At 43.4% G+C, this 21,838-nt stretch overlaps 1 protein-coding gene across 1 annotated transcript in view; it reads right to left on the bottom strand.

Annotated features, from left to right (window-relative positions):
• SOX5 (SRY-box transcription factor 5) overlaps nucleotides 1-21,838 on the bottom strand; it is a 583,674-nt gene that overhangs the window by 67,647 nt on the left and 494,189 nt on the right. Inside the window, exon 10 of the mRNA XM_038741985.1 lies at nucleotides 16,112-16,289. Within this exon, the coding sequence (XP_038597913.1) occupies nucleotides 16,112-16,289 (178 nt within the window). The remainder of the gene's footprint in view (nucleotides 1-16,111; nucleotides 16,290-21,838) is intronic.

The raw sequence follows: 21,838 nt of genomic DNA, 5'->3' as shown, positions 1-21,838 counted from the left end.
TATTATTGGTAATGATATTAATGATAATAATAATGATAGTAGTAATAATAATGGTCTTTGTTAAGCACTTACTATGTGCCAGGCACTGTTCTATGCACTGGGGTAGATACAACATAACCACATTGTACACAGTCTCTGTCCCACATGGGGTTCACAGTTTTAATCCCCATTTTACAGATGAGGGAATGGACGCCCGGAGAATTATAATCATAATTGCGGTATTTGTTATGCGCTTACTATGTCCCAGGCACTGTACTAAGCACTGGGGTGGATACGAACGAATCGGGTTGGACACAGTCCCTGGCCCGCATGGGGCTCCCACTCTCAACCCCATTTACAGATGAGGTAACCGAGGCACAGAGAAGTGAAGTGATTTGCCCGAGGCCACATAGCAGAAAAGTGGTGAAGCTGGGATTAGAACCCATGACCATCTGACAAAGCCCATGCTTTATCCACTACGCCATGCGACTTTTTCGATATTTCCTTTGCACTTTTTATTCACACCACTCTCAGCCCTGAAGCGCTCATGTATATATCTGTAATTTCTTTATTCATATTAACTTCTGTCACTGCCCCTCAGACTGGAAATTCTTTGTCAGCAGGGAATGTATCTACCAATTCTCTTGAACTGTACTCTCCTATGTGTTCAGTACAGTACTCTGTACACAGTACAACCTCAAGAAATATACTTGATTGAGAAGAAAAGGCAAATTAACTATGAATCATCATCCTGCGGAAGCAGCGTGGCTCAGTGGAAAGAGCCCGGGCTTTGGAGTCAGAGGTCATGGGTTCGAATCCCGGCTCCGCTGCTTGTCAGCTGTGTGACTTTGGGCAAGTTACTTCACTTCTCTGGGCCTCAGTTCCCTCATCTGTAAAATGGGGATAAAGACTGTAAACCTCACGTGGGACAACCTGATCACCTTGTAAACTCCCCAGCGCTTAGAACAGTGCTTTGCACATAGTAAGCGCTTAATAAATGCCATTATTATTATTATTATTATGCGCTTAGTACAGTGCTCTGCACACAGTAAGCGCTCAATAAATACGATTGATGATGATGATGATGATCCTGGGGACCCTGATCATAGAGGATTCCTGCTTCCTAAGGCATATGAAATCGGAACTCTTCCCCTTTCAACCCAAAATATAGTGACAAATCCACAGCAGGGGCAGAGCAAAGGTTGCTAATGATCCTAAACCCAAATTCATTCAATCAATCATATTTATTGAGCACTTACTGTGTGCAGAGCACTGTACTAAGCGCTTGGAAAGTACAATTCGGCAACAGATAGACACAGTCCCTACTCAGCAACAGGCTCACAGTCTAGAAATAATGGTGTTAAGTGTTTACTATGTGCCAAGCACCGTTCTAAGCACTGAGGTAGGTACAAGGTAATCAGGTTGTCCCAGGTGGGGTTCACATTCTTAGTCCCCATTTTCCAGATGAGGTAACTGAGGCACAGAGAAGTTGAGTGGTTTGCCGAAGGTCACACGGCGGACAAGTGACAGGGTAAGGAGTAGAACCCACAACCTCTGACTCCCAAACCCGTGCTCTTTCCACAAAAGCGCAGAATGCTTATCATCAATCGTATTTATTGAGCGCTTACTATGTGCAGAGCACTGTACTAAGCGCTTGGGAAGTGCTTCTGCATGAAGTGGGCAGTGAAATACTGTGGTTTCACATAACTCCATTCGTGGTTTATTCGACCCCTTATTCCAAGGTCACAGGCCCAGGTGAGGGTCTTACCCCCCAAGATTTGGGTTGCTCATGGGATAAGGCTCCCCATTTCTGGGTTTATCCTGAGATACCAGTGTGTTTCTTTTTAATAATAATAGTATTAATAATACTAATGATGATGATGATGGTATCTGTTAAGTAACTGCATCAAGCACTGTTCTTGACACAAGTTAAGCAAGTTAATTAGGTTGGACATAGTCCCTGTCCCACATGGGTTCATTCATTCATTCATTCATTCATTCATTCATTCAATCGTATTTATTGAGCGCTTACTGTGTGCAATCAATCAATCAATCAATCGTATTTATTGAGTGCTTACTGTGTGCAGAGCACTGTACTAAACGCTTGGGAAGTACAAGTTGGCAACATATAGAGACAGTCCCTACCTGACAGTGGGCTCACAGTCTAAAAGGGGGAGACAGAGAACAAAACCAAGCATACTAACAAAATAAAATAAATAGAATAGATATGTACAAGTAAAATAAATAAATAAATAGAGTAATAAATATGTACAAACATATATACATATATACAGGTGCTGTGGGGAAGGGAAGGAGGTAAGATTGGGGGGATGGAGAGGGGGACGAGGGGGAGAGGAAGGAAGGGGCTCAGTGTGGGAAGGCCTCCTGGAGGAGGTGAGCTCTCAGTAGGGTCTTGAAGGGAGTGCAGAGTACTGTACTAAGCGCTTGGGAAGCCCAAGCTGGCAACATATACAGTCTAAATCTAGGAGAAGCAGCGTGGCTTAGTGGGAAGAACCCAGACTTGGGAGTTAAAGGACGTGGGTTCTAATCCCAGCTCTGCCACGTGTTTGCTGTGTGACCTTGGGCAAGCCACTTCGCTTCTCTGTGCCTCAGTTCCCTCATCTGTAAAATGGGGATTAAGACTGTGAGCCCCACGCGGGACAACCTGATGACTCCTTGTATCTTCTCCAGCGCTTACAGTAGTGTTTGGCACATAGTAAGCATTTAACAAATATCATCATTATCATTATTATTAATCCCCATTTTACAGTTGAGGTAACTGAGGCCCAGAGAACTGTAGTGGATTGCCCAAGGTCATACAGCAGACAAATCCTGGCTCTGCCAACTGTCAGCTGTGTGACTTTGGGCGAGTCACTTAACTTTTCTGTGCCTCAGTTCCCTCATCTGTAAAATGGGGATTAAAACTTTGAGCCCCTTGTGAGAAAACCTGATCACCTTGTAACCTCCCCAGTGCTTAGAACAGTGCTTTGCGCATAGTAAGTGCTCAACAAATACTATCATTATTATTATTATTATTATTAAGTGATGGAGCCAGGATTAAAACCTAGGGCCTTCTGACTCCTAGGCCAGAACTCTATCCACCAGGCCATGCTAGTTTTCAAAACGACGAACCTCAAAAACAGCATGAGAAGCATCATCGCCTACTGTCCATCAATCAGTCAATCAACCAATCGTATTTATTGAGCACTTACTGTGTGCAGAGCACTGTACTAAGCGCTTGAGAAGTTCAAGTTGGCAACTTATAGAGACAGTCCCTACCCAACAGTGGGCTCACAGTTTAGAAGAGTCCAAGCCTGCTTTTAGAAGACCTTGGTTCTAATATGGGCTCTGTCACATGTCTGCTGTGTGATCTTGGGCCAGTCACATCACTTTTCTGGGCCTCAGTGACCTCATCTGTATAATGGGGATTAAGAGTGTGAGCCCCACGTGGGACAGGGACTGTGTCCCAACCTGATTATCTTGTATCTACATTATGTTGCATCTACCTCAGAGCTTAGAACAGTGTTTGGCACTTAGTAAGAGCTTAACAAGTACCATTATTATTATTATTATTGTTTTTGTTGTTATTACTATTATCTTTTTTTTAAAAAATGGCATTTATTAAATGCTTACTATGTGCAAAGCACTGTTCTAAGCACTGGGGAGGTTACAAGGTGATCAGGTTGTCCCATTTTTAAATTAATAATGGCATTTGTTAAGCACTTACTTTGTGCAAAGCACTGTTCTAAGTGCTGGGGGGATACAACATGATCAGGTTGTCCTACGTGGGGCTCACAGTCAATCCCCATTTTACAGGTGAGGGAACTGAGGCTCAGAGAAGTTAAGTGACTTGCCCAAGGTCACACAGCAGACATGTGGCAGAGCCGGGATTTGAACCCATGACCTCTGACTCCAAAGCCCATGCTCTTTTCCACTGAGCCACGCTGCTTCTATCTTGGGCAAATCTCTTCACTTCTCTGTGCCTACTTCAATACTTGGTCTCCCTCCTACGTAGACTGTGAACTCCATGTTGGACCTGATTATATTCTCTTAGCCCGGGCTTGGGAGTCAGAGGTCATGTGTTCTAATCCCGGCTACGCCTCTTGTCAGCTGTGTGCCTTTGGGCAAGTGACTTAACCTCTCTATGCTTCAGTGACCTCAACGGTAAAATGGAGATTAAGACTGTGAGCCCCATGTGGGGCAACCTCATCAACTTGTATCCACCCCAGCGCTTAGAACAGTGCTTTACACATAGTCAGTGATTAACAAATGACATTATTATTATTATTATTATTATTATTATTATTATTATTATTATTATTATTATTATCTCCTATGAAGGTGGAAACTGGAGTTTACTGCACAGAAGGCGGCAATGGTCAACCACTTCTGGATTTTTCCCAAGAAAACTCTGCGGATCCACTACCAGAAAGATTGCAGATGGAGAGCGGGGCCTTCTGGGAGAGATGTGTCCGTGGTGTTGCTATGGGTTGGAGTCGACTTGATGGGATAAGTCGAGACAAGATCTTTTTTTATGGCATTTATTAAGCACTTACTATGTGCAAAGCACTGTTCTAAGCGCTGGGGAGGTTGCAAGGTGATCAGGCTGTTCCATGAGGGGTTCACAGTCTTAATCCCCATTTTACAGATGAGGTAACTGGGGCACAGAGAACTTAAGTGACTTGCCCAAAGTCACGCAGCTGACAATTGGCAGCACCAGGATTTGAACCCATGACCTCTGACTCCAAAGCTTGTGCTCCTTTCACTGAGCCACGCTGCTTCTCTAGATCGTCCTCTCTAGACAGTAAGCTCATTGTGGGCAGGGAATGTGTCTGTTAATTATGCACTCCATAACTACGGTTGACTACATCCACCCCAGCGCTTACTATTAAATCCCTCACAAGCACCATCATTATTATTATTATCATCATCATCGTCACCATTATTATCAGAAGCATGGCCCCAAATGCTCCTTCGTTTTAATCACCTTTATCTTCTGGAGAAATGGCCCTTTCTAGATTGCGCAGGTGATTCAGACGATGGGATAGGAGAAGAGACGGCTCAGACCCCCTTTCTATTTGGGGAATATTTTACGGCGAGCTAATATTCATCTCTTAACTAGGGCATAAAAATGCCACAAAATGAATCTGTAATAGGAAATTGCCCAGAAAAGGGACTTGTTTGTGACATGAGGCGAAATCTAAGCAGATCCATTGGTGGGTTGTGACAGATGGAGGGGCTGGGAGACAGAAGGCAGATACTAATCACACACAAAATGACCGGCTTGCCTCAACATGTTCTGTGGATTCCAGCAAACTTTACACCCCAATCCATTTTTAGAACAAAAAACATCTGGGCCATAAATCCTTTAATCTGCCAAAACACGCTATTAAATCCCATGATTTGTTGAAAAACACTAAGATTAAAGAAAGGAAATATAAAATGGCTAACTGCCGTGTTAGGAAAGTGTTATTAATACTCTTTCTTTGTCTCAATTATGAATGTTCTGTTCCTAAACAGCCTTGTCTAATCATGTCAGATTACACAGCCTCCGTCGTATTGCCTGATTCTTCTATCTGATCTGCCGGTTGCCAAAAAATGTGGAACATTGTCTTGCTGCTTGAAAACATTTCTTTAGGCGAAACCAGTGTCAGTTTAGTTCAGGACTTCATTGCTGCAAGGCTTTTGAATGGTTGGGGATATTCGTTCGATCTTATTTATTGAGTGCTCACTGTGTGCAAAGCATAGCGCTTAGAACAGTGCTTTGCACATAGTAAGCACTTAATAAATGCTATTATTATTATTATTATTATTATTATTACTGTACTATTTCCTCTGCTCAGACATCCCTGGCAAGCCTGCCTTAAGGGAAGAATGGAATATTTGATTCAGGGAGGAGGGCGGGTGGAGGTGGATTTAAAAAATAGATTATGGAGATAAAGTCTGGGGTTAAAGAGCTGAAATCTTTAGATGCTCTCTATGCAAATCAAGCCATTAGCGGTATTTATTGAGCACTCACTGTGAGCAGAGCACTATCCTAAGTGCCTGGGGGAGTACTGAGTTGGTGGGTAGGTTTGCCACCCACAAGCATTTATGGTTTACAGGGGGAGAGAGGCATGGACAGAAATAAACAAATCACAGATACAGACATAGTCGCTGTGGGGTTGAGGGTGGCGGTGAATAACAATATCAAAGAAAATTCCTCCAGGGCAGGGATGAGATCAACAAATTTCCACCATTCTCCCCAGTTAAATGCCCCGGGATAGAGCCCGGGCCTGGGCATCAGAAGGACCTCAGTTCTCATCCTGGCTCCTCCACACGTCTGCTGTGTGACCTTGGGCAAGTCATTTCACTTCCCTGTGCCTCACTTACGTCATCTGTAAAATGGGAATTAAGGCTGTGAGCCCCAAGTGGGACAGTTTAATCTGAATAACTTGCAGCGCTTGGCACATAATAAGTGCTTAACAAGTACCGTAACGATAATACGATTGTCTGACTGACAGATTCACCATTTTCCCTTCCACATCTCGCAGTCCTAGACAAGATCATCTGGGGAAAAACAAAAATAAAAGAACCATACATCTAAGAGTCAGAAACAGATCCAGGAGTCAGTTGTGCCTTTGAGTAAGTATTTATGAGGATCTGTTTGACGATTCTCTCCTCGAAACTTTGTTTGACTACAAACTAAAAATGGCACTCTTCTCTGGGCTATTTGGATTTTTGAGAGTGCAGTAATCTTTTAAAAAGGTTTGGCACATAGCAGTGAATAAAAGCATGAACTCCTTATGTTTTTCAGTGGGTGCCAAGAAGCTAGTGTGCAGGAAAATGATTAATATAGATGCAAGGGGAACGTAAATGATCATTTTTTTTTCCTGTGGGGGTACGTTGTGAATTATAGATGGAGAGGGGATCTAACTGCGGGGAAACCCATTCCGAAAGAAGGATTTTCAACTTGGTGCGAGCAGACAAGCATTTGGTTTCAAGTAAATAGACTCGCTGTTTCAAGCACTTTGCTTTTAACTGATGTGGCTTGCGATGGTATGACATTTGTAGAAGTTCACGATAAAACACCAGATTATCGCTGCGTTGATCGACACCGTTTTTCAAGTACTTTTTTCTGTTTCTGCCCGTCCTCCGGGGTTGAGTTTATTATTTGGATTCCTCTGACCGCTTGCAAGAATCAACTCCCTCCGTAACGGTGAAATCCCAAACCCTCTGGTTTTGTCTCCACAACCCAGTGGATCTGGATGCTATGGTAATGATCATGTTAATTTGGACATGTCATTTGGACTTAACTGGTTTTGTAATTGGCTTGGGGTTTTCAGCTGCTTCTAGATACGAAAAGGGGCCAGATGTTTCCAGTGGATTTACATCAAATGTGAACCATCCCTGTATATTGAAGCCAGATGCCGTCACCTGACTTCTCCGGGCGCCGACACTTTCTTCTTGCCTCGCATCCAACACAGGCGTCAAATCCCTTCTGTCCACTGCATTTTCTTGGAGGCACATTTAAGTGAATCGGCTTCTAGGATTTTTTCTTCAACTGGATGTCAAAGTTTGTTTTAGAGCTTCGAAAAAAACAGACTGAATGGATTGGAAAGTAGACAGAGCAGGCATATCCTTGATTCCTCTGCACAGCTCCTCTCGATAGTCTTCGGCATTTTGTTTTTTGAATGGTATCTGTTAAGCATTTACTGTGTGCCAGGCACTGTTCTAAGCACTGGGGTAGATACAACGTAATTAGCTTGGACACAGTCCATGTCCCAGGAAGGGCTCACAGTCTTAATCTCCATTTTGCAGATGAGGGAATGAGGCCCAGAGAAATAAAGTGAGTTGCCCAAAGTCACACAGCAGACAAGTGGAGGAGCCGGGATTAGAACCCAGGACCTTCTGACTCCCGGGCCTGTGCTCTAACCACTAGGTAATGCTGCTTCTATTTCTCTTCAGAAGATTGCAAACTAGATGGCAAGCTTCTCCAATAGACTGTAAGCTCCTTGAGGGAAGGGATCATGTGTACTAAGTCTTTCTTTCCTGACTAAGCCCTCCTTTCCTCTTCTCCCACTCCCTTCGGCATCACCCTGATTTGCTCCCTTTATTCATCCGCCCTCCCAGCCCCACACCACTTATGTCCCTATCTGTCATTCATTTATTTCTATTCACATCTGTTTTCCCCTCTAGACGGTAAGCTCATTGAGGGCAGGGAATGTGTCTGTTTATTGTTATATTGTACTCTCCCAAGTGCTTAGTACAGTGCCCTGCACACAGTAAGCGCTCAGTAAATACGACTGACTACTATTGTACTCTCGCACTAGTTTAGTACAGTGATGTGAAAAAGAGTAAGTGTTATTGATTCCCCTGTTCCCTGAGGCCTTCCCCTATAAAATCTTCTTTTCCCTTACTCCCTCTCCTTTTCACATCATCTATGAATTTGTAGAAGCAGCATGGCATAATGGATAGCGCATGGGCCTGGGAGTTAGAAGGTTATGGGTTCTAATCCTGGTTCTGTCGCTTGTCTGCTGTGTGACCTTGGACAAGTCACTTCACTTCTCTGTGTCTCAGTTCCCTCATCTTTAAAATGGGGATTGAGACTGTGAGCCCCATGTGGAATAGGGACTGTGTCCAACCTGATTTTCTTGTATCTACCCCAGTACTTAGTACAGTGCCTGAAACATAGTAAGCACTTACCAAATACTGAAATTATTATTATTGTTATTATTTGGATCCATCTCCTTTGGGCATTTGGTTTTCAGCGCAACCACAGCCCCGCAGTACATGCGTACATATAATAATAATAATAATAATAGTAATAATAATAATAATAATAATAATAATAATGGCATTTGTTAAGCACTTACTATGTGCAAAGCACTGTTCTAAGCAATGGGGGGTTACAAGGTGATCAAGTTGTCCCACAAGGGGTGGAGAGCTCACAGTCTTAATCCCCATTTTATAGATGAGGGAACTGAGGCACAGAGAAGTTAAGTGATTTGCCTAAAGTCACATAGCTGACAATTGATAGAGCCTGGATTTGAACCCATGACCTCTGACTCCAAAGCCCAGGCTTGTTCCACTGAGCCACACTGCTTCTCTATTTATTTATTATTTACATCTTATTTATTTACATCTATGTGAGTCTTCTCCTCTACACTGAAGCTTGTTGTAGGCAAGAAATGTATCTACCAACTCTGTGGCATTGTCTCAAGCACTTGGTACACTGTTCCGCACACTAAGTGCTTAATAAATAAAGTTAAAGCCCCACAGCACATGCGTACATATCGATAACTTATTTATTTCCATTTATGTAAGTCTCCCCCTCTAGACTGAAGCTTGTTGTAGGCGGGAAATGAGTCTACCAACTCTGCAGCAATGTACTCTCTCAAGCGCTTCGTGCTTTGTTCCACACAGTAAGTGTTTAATAAAAACCAATCGATCAATTATGTTTACTGAGTGCTTACTGTGTGCAGAGCACTATACTAAGCCCTTTGAAGAGTACAATACATCAGAGTGGGTAGACACGTTCGCTGCTCACAAGGAGATTACAGTGTAGAGAGTGAGAGGGACATTAATACAAATAAATAAATTACAGATTTGTACATTAATAATAATAACAATTGCATTTAGTAAGCACTTACTATGTGTAAAGCACTGTTCTAAGTGCTGATATTAGTGCTGTGAGGCTGAGGGAGGGGTGAATAAAGGGTGTAAATCCAAGTACACCCGGCTCAGTGGAAAGAGCACAGGCTTTGGAGTCAGAGGTCATGGGTTCGAATCCCTACTCCACCACATGTCTGCTGTGTGATCTTGGGCAAGTCACTTAACTTCTCTGGGCCTCAGTTACCTCATCTGTAAAATGGGGATTAAGACCGTGAGCTCCACCTGGGACAACCTGATCACCCTGTATCCTCCCCAGCGCTTAGAACAGTGTTTTGCACATAGTAAGCGCTTAATAAATGCCAATTATTATTATTATTATTATTATTATTATTATTACAAGGTTGACATGTAAGGGAAGGGGAGAAGAGGAAAGCGAGGGCTAGTCAGGGAAGGCCTCTTGGAAGAGATGGGTCATCAATAAGTCTTTGAAGGTTGGGAGAGTAATTGTCTGTCGAATATGAAGAGGGAGGGCATTTCATGCCAGAGGCAGGACCCGGCCTAGAAGTCAGCAGAGAGATAGATGAGATAAAGTGTGTAGGTTGGCATTAGAAGAGTGAAGTGGGCGGGCTGGGGTGGAGTAGAAAATCAAGGAAGTAAGGGAGGAGGTGGGAGAGCTGACTGAATGCTTTAGAGCTGATGGTCAGTTGTTTCTGCTTGTTGAGGAGGTGGATGGGCAACCATTGGAGGTTCCTGAGGCGTGGGGAAACACCGACTGAATATTTTTACAGAAAAATAATCCGGCAGCAGAGGGGGGATATGGATTGGAGTGAGGGGAGACAGGATATAGGGAGGACAACAAGGATGCTGATACAATAGTGAAGGAGAGCTAGGATGAGTGAGCCCGCTGTGGGCAGGGATTGTCTCTCCCTGTTGCCGAATTGTACTTTCCAACTGCTTAGTACAGTGCTCTACACACTGTAAGTGCTCAATAAATTCATTCATTAATTCATTCAATTGAATTTATTGAGCGCTTATTGTGTGCAGAGCACTGTACTAAGCACTTGGGAAGTACAAGTTGGCAACACATAGAGACGGTCCCTACCCAACAACGGGCTCACAGTCTAGAAGGCGGGAGACAGACAACAAAACGAAACATGTGGACAGGTGTCAAGTCACCAATAAATATGAGTGAATGAATGAATGAGTGCTTGGATTAATGTCGTAGCAGTTTGGATGTAGAGGAAGGGATAAAAGTTGACTTGACAGGACTTGGGGACAGATTGAATGTGTGGGTTCATTCATTCATTCAGTCATAAGGATTGAGCACTTACTGTGTGCAAAGCACTGCACTAAGCACTTGGGAGAGTACAATATAACAATAAACAGACACATTCTCTGCCTACAGTGAATTTACAGTCTAAAGACGATCTTTGAATGAGATAGCTGAGAAGAGGATAAAACCAAGGTTTGGGTTTATGAGACAGGAAAGAAGGTGGCACCGTCTACTATTTCAGAAAAGTCACGGGGAGGACGCATTTGGGTGGGAAGGTATGGGTTTTTTGATGGATTGATTAATTGTTATTCATCGATTGGCATGAGGGCAGATTTCATGTCATTAATGGTATCCTACTTTCCCCAAGTGCAGAGCACATAATAGATCACATAATAGAGCTCAATAAATCTTGTCAATTGATGGATTGGAAGAGTTCCCTTTATGAGTCAGAGCGAAATATCTATTCATATACCCAAGTACTCCCCGACAAGATTTAAGAAGGATCCCTGCGGGCATTCATTACATGTCATGGGAAGACTTCCAATCTACTAAACATTCCAGAGAGGCCATCTTCATAGGCAAGCTAATGACTCTGAACCACATTCTGGGGTTAACTAATAATAATGATAATGGTATTTGTTAAGTGCTTGCTATGTGCCAAGCAGTGTTCTAACCGCTGGGATAGAGACAAGGTAATCAGGTTGTCCCATGTAGGGCTCACAGTCTTCATCCCCATTTTACAGATGAGGTAACAGACATAGAGAAGTTAAATGACTTGCCCAAGGTCACTCAGCTGACAAGTGGTGGAGCCGGGATTAGAACTCACGACCTCTGAATTCCAAGCCCATGCTCTTTCCACTAAGCCACGCTGCTTCAACCTTTTGTGGGCCTGGCACCCCTGTTCTCTGAGGGCTAATTTGACACCCCAGAAGTTGATCATTTTGAGCAGTACATTATTAATTATTATTATGTTACATATATATTATTATATTATTATTTAGTAAGCACTTACTAAGAGTCAAGCTGCGTGCTGGGTGCGGGGCAAATACACCTTTATCGGATCGGACACAGTCCCTGTTCCGCATGAGGATAAAAGTCTAAGGTATTTAATTTCACATTTTACAGTGTAGGAAACTGAGGCACAGGGAAGTGAAATGATTTGCCTAAGGTCCCTCAGCAGGCAGCTGGCAGAGCCAGGATTAGAACCCTTTTCCTCTGACTCTGAGGCCCACGCTCTTTCCACTAGGCTATGTCACTTATAAGAGTTATCTTTATCATCTACAGTGGATAGCAATCGCTTTCAAAAAAGCCTCCAAAAGCTACTTGCTCGATTTGCAGCTAGAAGAAATATAGTGGAGAGCCCTACATTATTAATGATGGCTTAAGTATGTTATCTTTTGAGCCACAGTTTGCCATGGTTTATTAATGGTATAACACATTAATTCTTCTTTCAAGAGTGACCTTTTATAGCTCCATTAATCCTCCCAGCTTTTCTCCACGTACATTATTATCCATTTCAGGTACAGCCTCCTACGTCTGCATTTCGTTGAAAGGAGAGAAGTAAATTGTTGGGGTCTCCAATCATGAAAGATGTGGGCGGGGGGGGAGATTCCTGAAATGGGATTAGAGTGAGCCCTTCCTCAGAATGTTCCCTAAATGGCATCAAACCTCCTGCTCTCCCGTTCTCAGGACGGAGGATCCGATGATGACAGAAGGAAAAAGCGATCATCCAGCTGATAATAAATGAGAATCAGCGGGACCGACCAGATTAAAGATGCAAACAAATGAGTTGCTCGCTTTGTTAAATAGCCTGTTCTAATAACATTAGAGGATAATTCCCACATTAATAATGTGATATTTATGAATTATTTACGGAGTATTACGGGAAAAAGTCATAGCTGCCAAAGAAGTCATTTTTTCCGTTCCTCCCGTCTTCTTGGCCCGATCCCTAATTTGGAATAACGCTCCGTCGTGGAGGGGATGCGGCCTTGAGAGGACACGCAGAACCGAACGTCATGCGGGCGTGAAAGGTGATACTGTATTCGTTCAATCATATTTATTGAGCGATTACTGTGTGCAGAGCACTGTACTAAGCACTTGGGAGAGTACAATACAACAATACACAGTCACATTCCCTGCCTACAGTGAGTTCGCAGTCTGGTTACCTTATCCATTTTACAGGTATGTAAGCGCCTAGTCAGAGAAAAAGCGTGGCTTAGTGGAAAGAGCCCAGGCTTGGGAGTCAGAGGACATGTTTTTTTTTTTTTTAATGGCATTTATTAAGCGCTTACTATGTGCAAAGCACTGTTCTAGGCGCTGGGGTGGTTACAAGGTGATCAGGTTGTCCCGCAGGGGGCTCACAGTCTTCATCCCCATTTTATAGATGAGGTAACTGAGGCCCAGAGAAGTTAAGTGACTTGCCCAAAGTCACACAGCTGACAATTGATGGTGCCAGGATTAGAACCCATGACATCTGACTCCAAAGCCCGGGCTCTTCCCACTGAGCCACGCTGTTTCTCTAGCCACGCTGCTTCTCTTCGAGCGCTTACTATGTGCCAAGCACTGTTCTAAGCGCTGGGGGAGATACAAGGTCATCAGGCTGTCCCATGTGGGGCTCACAGTCATCACCCCCATTTTACAGATGAGGGAACTGAGGCACAGAGCAGTGAAGTGATTTGCCCAAAGTCACACAGCAGACATGTGACAGAGTCAGGATTCAAACCCATGACCTCTGACTCCCAAGCCCGGGCTCTTTCCACTGAGCCACGCTGCTTCAAAACCAGCGCTGGTTCTAAACCAGGCTTCACTACTTGTCTGCTGTTTGACTTCGGGCAAGTCATTTAACTTCTCTGTGCCTCAGTGACCTCATCTGTAAAATGGAGATTAAAAGTGGGACAATCTGATTACTCTGAATCTACCCCATTGTTTAGATTAGAACAGTGCTCTGCACACAGTAAGCGTTTAACAAATACCACAATTATTACTATTATTGTTATTGTCTATGCACTTGGATTTGTGACTTTTGGACATTTAATAAACTCCCCACCCCCAACTCCACAGAACTTATATATGTGTCTTTAAAATATTTATTGCAAATTCCTTAGTCATTCAAATTCATTCATTCAATCGTATTTATTGAGCGCTTACGGTGTGCAGAGCACTGTACTAAGCACTTGGAAAGTACAATTAATCCATAAAGAGTATAGTAAGCGCTTAATACCACAATTATTTATTATTAGCGACACAGTCCCCCCTGACCCACTTTCATGCGTTCAATCCTATTTACTGAGTGCTTACTGTGTGCAAAGCACTGTACTAACCACTTGGGAGAGCGAGTTCCCACAACCAGAGCCATTTCACAGGGTGAACTCTTTAACTGGACTCTTAATCTCAGATTTCCTTTCCTCTTCTCCCACTCCCTTCTGCGTCGCCCTGACTTGCTGCCTTTATTCATCCCCCTTCCCAGCCCCACGCCACTTATTTTTTTTTTAATGGCATTTATTAAGCGCTTACTATGTGCAGAGCACTGTTCTAAGCGCTGGGGAGGTTACAAGGTGATCAGGTTGTCCCACGTGGGGCTCACAGTCTTAATCCCCATTTGACAGATGAGGGAACTGAGGCACAGAGAAGTGAAGTGATTTGCCCAGAGTCACACAGCTGACAATTGGCCGAGCCGGGATTTGAACCCATGACCTCTGACTCCAAAGCCCGGGCTCTTTCCACTGAGCCACGCTGCTTCTCCAATTCTCCACTCATGTCCAGATCTGTCATTTATTTTTTCATATCACTGCCTGTCTCCCACTCTAGACTATATAAGATAATTGTGGGCAGGTGATGTACCTGTTTATGGTTCACTAATTCGTTCATTCAATCGTATTTATTGAACGCTTACTATGTGCAAAGCACTGTACTCAGATCTTGGGAGAGCACAATATAACAACAAAAGGACACGTTGCCTGCCCAACGAGCTCATATGGTACTCTCCCAAGCACTTAGCATGGTGCTTTTCACAGAGTGAGAGCTCAGCGTAGCTTAGTGAAAAGAGCCCAGGCTTGGGAGTCAGAGGTCATGGGTTCTAATCCCAGCTGTGCCACTTGTCTGCTGTGTGACCTTGGGCTAGCCACTTCACTTCTCTGAGCCTCAGTTCCCTCATCTGTAAAATGGAGATTAGGACTGTGAGCCCCATGTGGGACAATCTGATGACCTCGTATCTACCCCAGCACTTTAGAACAGTGCTTGGCACGTAGTTAGTGCTTAACAAATACCATAACAATAATCATAATAATCATTATAATATTATTATTATTATTATTGAATGAATGAATGAAAGATTTCATCGCATGGGGTTCTCTTCCAGAGTTCAGGGGAAGGCAGAGTTTCCTGTTAGGCAACCAGAGCCAGGGCCTGAGGCCTTTGTCCCAAACCACGAGCCCAGCAAAGACAAGGAATCTGGAGAAGAGGGGCAGCCCAGTGGCTACAGCCCGGGCCTGGGATTCAGAAGGACCTGGGTTCTAGTCCCGGCTCCGCCTCTTCTCTGCTGTGTGACTTTGGGTCAGTCGCTTAACATCTCTGGGCCTCGGTTCCCTCACCTGTAAAATGGGGATGGAGACAGTGATCCCCATGTGGGACAGAGACTGTGTCCAATGTGATTGGCTTGTATCTACCCCAGCACTCAGTACAGTGTCTGGCATAAAGGAAGCACTGAACAAATGCCCTTATTATTATCATTATTATCAATAATATTATTCCATAATGCATCAGTACTAATATTATCAAAAATAATGATTATAATAAGAATGGCATATGTTCAGTGCTTACTACGTGCCAGGCATTGTACTATTAATATTATACTGCATTATTATTAAATGATTATGATTAATAACAATAATCAATAATAATGCTAATAATAATAATGACAACGATAATAATAATAATGATAATAATGATGATGATGATGATAATAATAATACTAATACTAATAATACTAATACTAATACTAATAATACTACTACTACTACTACTAATAATAATAATAATAACCTGGGTGCTTTTCCTGACTCCACCCCTCTTCTGCTGTGTGACCTTGGACAAGTCACTTCTCTAGGTTTCCTCACTTGGAAAATGGGGATTAAGGCCGTGAGCCCCATGTGGGACCGGGACTGCGTCCAACCCTACTAGCTTGTATCTACCCCGGCGCTCAGTACAGTGCCCGGCACAGAGGAAGTGCTTAACGGAGACGTTCAAAAAAATAAATCCGAAACTTACCTATTGAGCTAACTCTGGCCGAAGGACTAGGAAGGGTGGCGGGGACGGAAGGCTTGAGGGAGCCAGCACCGCCGCTTATTCTCAGAGCCGGCATGTGCGGAGACGAGGGAGACGTGGGCGACTTTCCGTCCGAGGTCTTGGGTTTGGCCGATAGGTTCAGGGGCTGGGCCGCTTCGTCCTGAAACCAATACGAGGAGGTGAGGTGTCACAAGGAAAGTCACTACCAATAAAAATGATGGCATTTATTAAGCGCTTACTATGTGCAAAGCACTGTTTTAAGCGCTGGGGAGGTTACAAGGTGATCAGGTTGTCTCACGGGGGGCTCACAGTCTTAATCCTCATGTAACAGATGAGGTAACTGAGGCACAGAGAAGTTAAGTGACTTGCCCAGAGTCACACAGCTGACAATTGGTGGAGCCAGGATTTGAACCCCTGATCTCTGACTCCAAAACCCGGGCTCTTTCCACTGAGTCAGTCAGTCGTATTTATTGAGCACCTACTGAGTGCAGAGCACCATTCCAAGTGCTTATTGTTATTATTAAAGGTTTTCATTTTTGACATGTCTAGGTGATGTCCAAGTCAACAGACATTCTGAGGTGTTTTAGTGATCAATCAATAGCATTTCTTGAACTTTCTTTTCGTGGTATTTGTCAAGCACTTACGATGTTCCAGGCACTGTACTAAGCACTAGGGTAGATACAACTAATCTGGTTGGACACAGTCCATGTACCACACGGGGCTCACAGTCTTAATCCCCATTTTACAGATGAGATAACTGAGGCATAGAGAAGTGAAGCGACTTCCCCAAGGTCACACAGCAGACAAGTGGCGGAGCTGGGATTTGAACCCATGATCTTCTTACTCCCAGGCCCATGATCTATCCACGAGTCCTCGCTGCTCGCTGCGGAGAACTGAACTGAGAGCACGAGAGACTACAAAGCAGCTATGAGATTAGAAAGCAGCATAGCTTAGTGGATAGAGTTCAGGCCTGGGAATCATCTTAAGCTTAAGCGCTTAGTCAGCTTAAGCGCTTAGTACAGTGCTCTGCACACAGTAAGCACTCAATAAATACGATTCTATTTATTTTATTTTGTTAGTATGTTTGGTTTTGTTCTCTGTCTCCCCCTTTTAGACTGTGAGCCCACTGTAGGGTAGGGACTGTCTCTATATGTTGCCAACTTGTACTTCCCAAGAGCTTAGTACAGTGCTCTGCACACAGTAAGCGCTCAATAAATACGATTGATGATGATGATGATGATGACTGAAAAGGTCATGGGCTCTAATTCCGGCTCCATCACTTTTCTGCTGTGTGACCTTGGGCAAACCACTTCATTTCTCTGGGCCTCAGTTATGTCATCTGTAAAATGGGGATTAAGACTGTGAGCCCCGCTCACAGTAATCAGGTTGTCTCACGTGGGGCTCACAGTCTTCATCCCCATTTTACAGATGAGGGAACTGAGGCCCAGAGAAGTTAAGTGACTTGCCGAAAGTCACACAGCTAAGTGGCGGAGCCGGGGTTAGAACCCATGACCTCTGACTCCCAAGCCCAGGCTCTTTCCATTGATCCATGCTGCTTCTAATGCTAATGCTAATGCTAATGACAATGCTTCTAATGATAATGATAACAATTTTGATGAGAAGCAGCATGGCGTGGTGGACAGAGCCCAGCAGGTCATGAGTTCTAATCCAGGTTCCTCCATGTGTCTACTCTGTGATCTGGGGCAAATCACTTCACTTCTCTGTGTCTCTGTTACCTCATCTGCAAAATGGGGATGTGTGCCCCAGGTGGGATAGGGACTGTATCCAACCCAATTTGCTTGTATTTCCCCCCTCTTCCCCCAGCGCTTAGTATGGTGCTTGGCACAGAGTAAGCATTTAACAGATACCAAAATTATTATTACTATTATTATTATTATTATTCATTATCACTCTTCATCCAATTTATTAATAGAGAACATCGATCCTCATGGGTACTTAATACTATCACTGCTCTGTTGAAAATTTTGCGTTTTACAAAACCTCAGTTCGTGATACTATATTTCAAAATTCACATTCACCTCATAAAACAGCCATTCCCTTAATCTCCTTCCCAAGTATCAGTTCTGATTTGGATTTTCTTAGATCATTCTTGTTTCTAATTCAAATGATATTGACTGTTTTTTCATCACAAGACTCACTGGGAAGTTCTCAATAATGATCATATGAAGAGAGTAGGTAAAAGCAGTTGTGAAACATGGAAAAATGAATCACATCCCCCCAGTATTCTCACGGAGGAAATGATTGTATTACATTAAACAAGGATGTTGACATTACAGAAGAGCTGACCTAGATTAAGCTTATATGCTCTTACATTTTGTTTTATACAGTTTCTATCTCCTTTCTTTATTTCTCGCTCTACTTTTTCTTAATGGTGTTTATTACATGCCAGGCACTGTACAATGCACTGGGCTAAATATTAGTAATCATAATTATTGAGTGCTTATCATGTTCAGAGCACTATGCTAAACGCTTGGGAGAGTGCAAATTAACAGAGTTGGTAGACACTCTAATTACCAGTTATTCAGGTTGGACACAGTCCATGTCTCACATGGGGCTCAGAGTGTTAATCCCCATTATCCAGATGAGGTAACTGAGGCACAGAGATGAGAAGTGACTTTCCCAAGGTCGCACAGCGGACAAGTGGCGGAGGGGAAGTAGAATCCAGGTCCTAGGCTCATGCTCAATTCATTAGACCACACAGCCTCTGATTCTCCTCCTCCTTCTCCTTCTCTTTGGTGATTTAGTTCATGAAAAATAAGCTATGTAGGTTCATATACAAGAACTGTGAAGGTCCTCTAGACTATAAACTCCTTGTGGGTGGGGAACGTGTCTACCAACTCTATTTATTAATCAATCAATCAATCGTATTTATTGAGCGCTTACTGTGTGCAGAGCACTGTACTAAGTGCTTGGGAAGTACAAGTTGGCAACATATAGAGACGGTCCCTACCCAATATCACAGTGGTATTTGTTCAGCGCTTACTATATGCCAGGCACTGTATTAAGAGCCGCGGTGGATACAAGCAAACCAGGTTGGACACAGCTCCTGTCCCACATGGGGCTCACATACTTAATCCCCTTTTCACAGATGAGGTAACTGAGGCACAGAGAAATGAAGTGACTTGCCCAAGGCCACACTGCAGATAAGTGGCCCCCTTTTAGACTGTGAGCCCACTGTTGGGTAGGGACTGTCTCTATATGTTGCCAATTTGTACTTCTCAAGCGCTTAGTACAGTGCTCTGCACATAGTAAACGCTCAATAAATACGATTGATGATGATGAAGTGACTTGCCCAAGGCCACACAGCAGATAAGTGGCAGAGCGGGGATTGGAACTCACGACCTTTGATTCTGATGACTTGACACCTGTCCACATGTTTTGTTTTGTTGTCTGTCTACCTCTTCTAGACTGTGAGCCCGTTGTTGGATAGGGATCGCCTCTATATGTTGCCAACTTGGACTCTCCAAGCGCTTAGTACAGTGCTCTGCACACAGTAAGCGCTCAATAAATATGATTGAATGACTCCCAGGCCTGTGCTCTATCCTCTATGGGATGCTGCTTTCCTACTCTCCCAAGTGCTTATTACAGTGCTCTGCACACAGTAAGCACTCAGTAACTACAATAGCTCAACTGTGGGCAGGGAATGTGTCTGTTATATTGTACTCTCCCAAGTGCTTAGAACAATGCTCTGCACATAGTAAGCGCTCAATAAATATGATGGACTGACTGATTGGTGGAAAATCCAACTGTCTGGTACTGAAAACTGGAAGAAAAACAATTCACCTCCATCCTAAAGTGGTGGGTTTCATGGACATCACCAGCTTTGAGGTGGCTTCTCTTCAAACCTGCTTAAATCGATCCCACGCTAATTATAGACTGTTCTAGTCACCTTCTTAACTACCGGAAAAGTGCTCAAGGTTGGCTTTGATAAGGGTCTCTTACTTTAAGCCTACATTTGATCTCGACTGCTACCTAGACTCCTTAAAATTTTATAGCTGAGTCAAAACTATTTCGGGATCTAATTTGGTAGTGTGATTTTTTTTTCCAGTTTATACTTCGGTTTAATAGGTGCCTCTGAATTTTTGGAAGTAAATAGCAGTGGTGGTGAATATTTTGGGGGGTTTGTTTGTTTCTGAGGAAGCTTGCCCTCCAATCTCTATTATTCAGTTACCTAGTCTATATTCTTTGTCTTTAACCCATTTTAAAACCCTCAAGCAATTCAATTCACTGCTGCTTCATTTCTGCAAACACTAATGCTTTTACCCCTTTTTTAAATACTTTTGCAGATTCCTGGCTTTGTTGATATAGTGTTTCCTGACAATGAACTATGCTTCTACTTGCAAATCTATAGTTTCTTTTTTTTTTTCTCATCCTTTCTAGTGTTGAATTTCAGGGAAAGGGAGTATTCTTGGTTTCTTAGGATTTGGTTTCAGGGTCCAGTCAATATCAATCAATCAATGATAGTTATTGAGCTCATACTTTGTGTAGAGCACTGACTATGTGCTTGGGAGAGTATAATATAATCGATCAATTAATGGTAATTACAGAGCACTTACTGTGTGCAGAGCACTGTTCTAAGCACTTGGGAGAGCACAATATAACAGAGTTGCAAGTCGCTTTCTCTCAAATGCGCTACAGATCTGTCAAATAGGTTAATGGTAAATAAAAAATAAATGTGATTAGTTTCACTTGGGAAAATTGGCCTAGTCATGGAGAGGGATCCAGTTCATTCCACCTGGTTAAATCTCTCTTCTCTTGAGAATCTGAAATGTTTTGGAGAGGAGATAGACCCCAAACGAATGAACCTAGTGACTCACCAATATTTTCTATCAAATCCTCCTGTAGCCCCTGGGACAATTCTTAGACCTTCCCTGTCAATCAATCAATCATATTAATTGAGTACTTCTGTGTGCAGAGCACTGTACTAAGAGTTCGAGAGAGGACAATAGAACAATATAACAGACAGGTTCTCTGCCCACAGTGAGCTTACAGTCTAGAGGGGGAGGCAGATTTTAATATAAATACATAAATTACGGAGAGGTACGGAAGCGCTGTGGGGCTGGGAAAGGGGATGAATAAAGACAGCAGGTTAAGGTGACACAGAAGGGAGTGGAAGAAAAGGAAAAGAGGGCTTAGTCAGGGAAGGCCTCTTGGAGGAGATGGGCCTACCATAAGGCTTCGAAGCTGGAGAGAGTCGTTATCTGTTGGATATCACATATTTATTACTCTATTTATTTTACTTGTACATATCTATTCTATTTATTTTATTTTGTTAGTATGTTGGGTTTTGTTCTCTGTCTCCCCCTTTTAGACTGTGAGCCCACTGTTGGGTAGGGACTGTCTCAATATGTTGCCAACTTGTACTTCCCAAGCACTTAATACAGTGCTCTGCACACAGTAAGTGCTCAATAAGTACGATTGATGATGATGATGATGATGATGATGATGATATCAAGAGGGATGGTGTTCCCAGGCCAGAGGCAGGCCACGGGCGAGGGTTCTGTGGCCTGATGGAGGAGATTGAGGTACCCTGACATTAGAGGAGCAAACTGTGTGGGCTGGCTTGGAGTAGGAAAGTATTCACCTAAGGTAGAAGGGGGCAAGGGGATTGAATGCTTTAAAGGCGACGGTAAGGAGTTGTTTGATGCGGATGTGGATGGGCAACCACTGGAGGTTCTCGAGGAGTGA

This window comes from Tachyglossus aculeatus, chromosome 2 (assembly GCF_015852505.1).
Source record: "Tachyglossus aculeatus isolate mTacAcu1 chromosome 2, mTacAcu1.pri, whole genome shotgun sequence".
Classification (NCBI taxonomy): domain Eukaryota; kingdom Metazoa; phylum Chordata; class Mammalia; order Monotremata; family Tachyglossidae; genus Tachyglossus; species Tachyglossus aculeatus.
The sequence above is the reverse complement of the archived record's forward strand: the minus strand, read 5'-3'. Positions and strand labels throughout refer to the sequence as shown.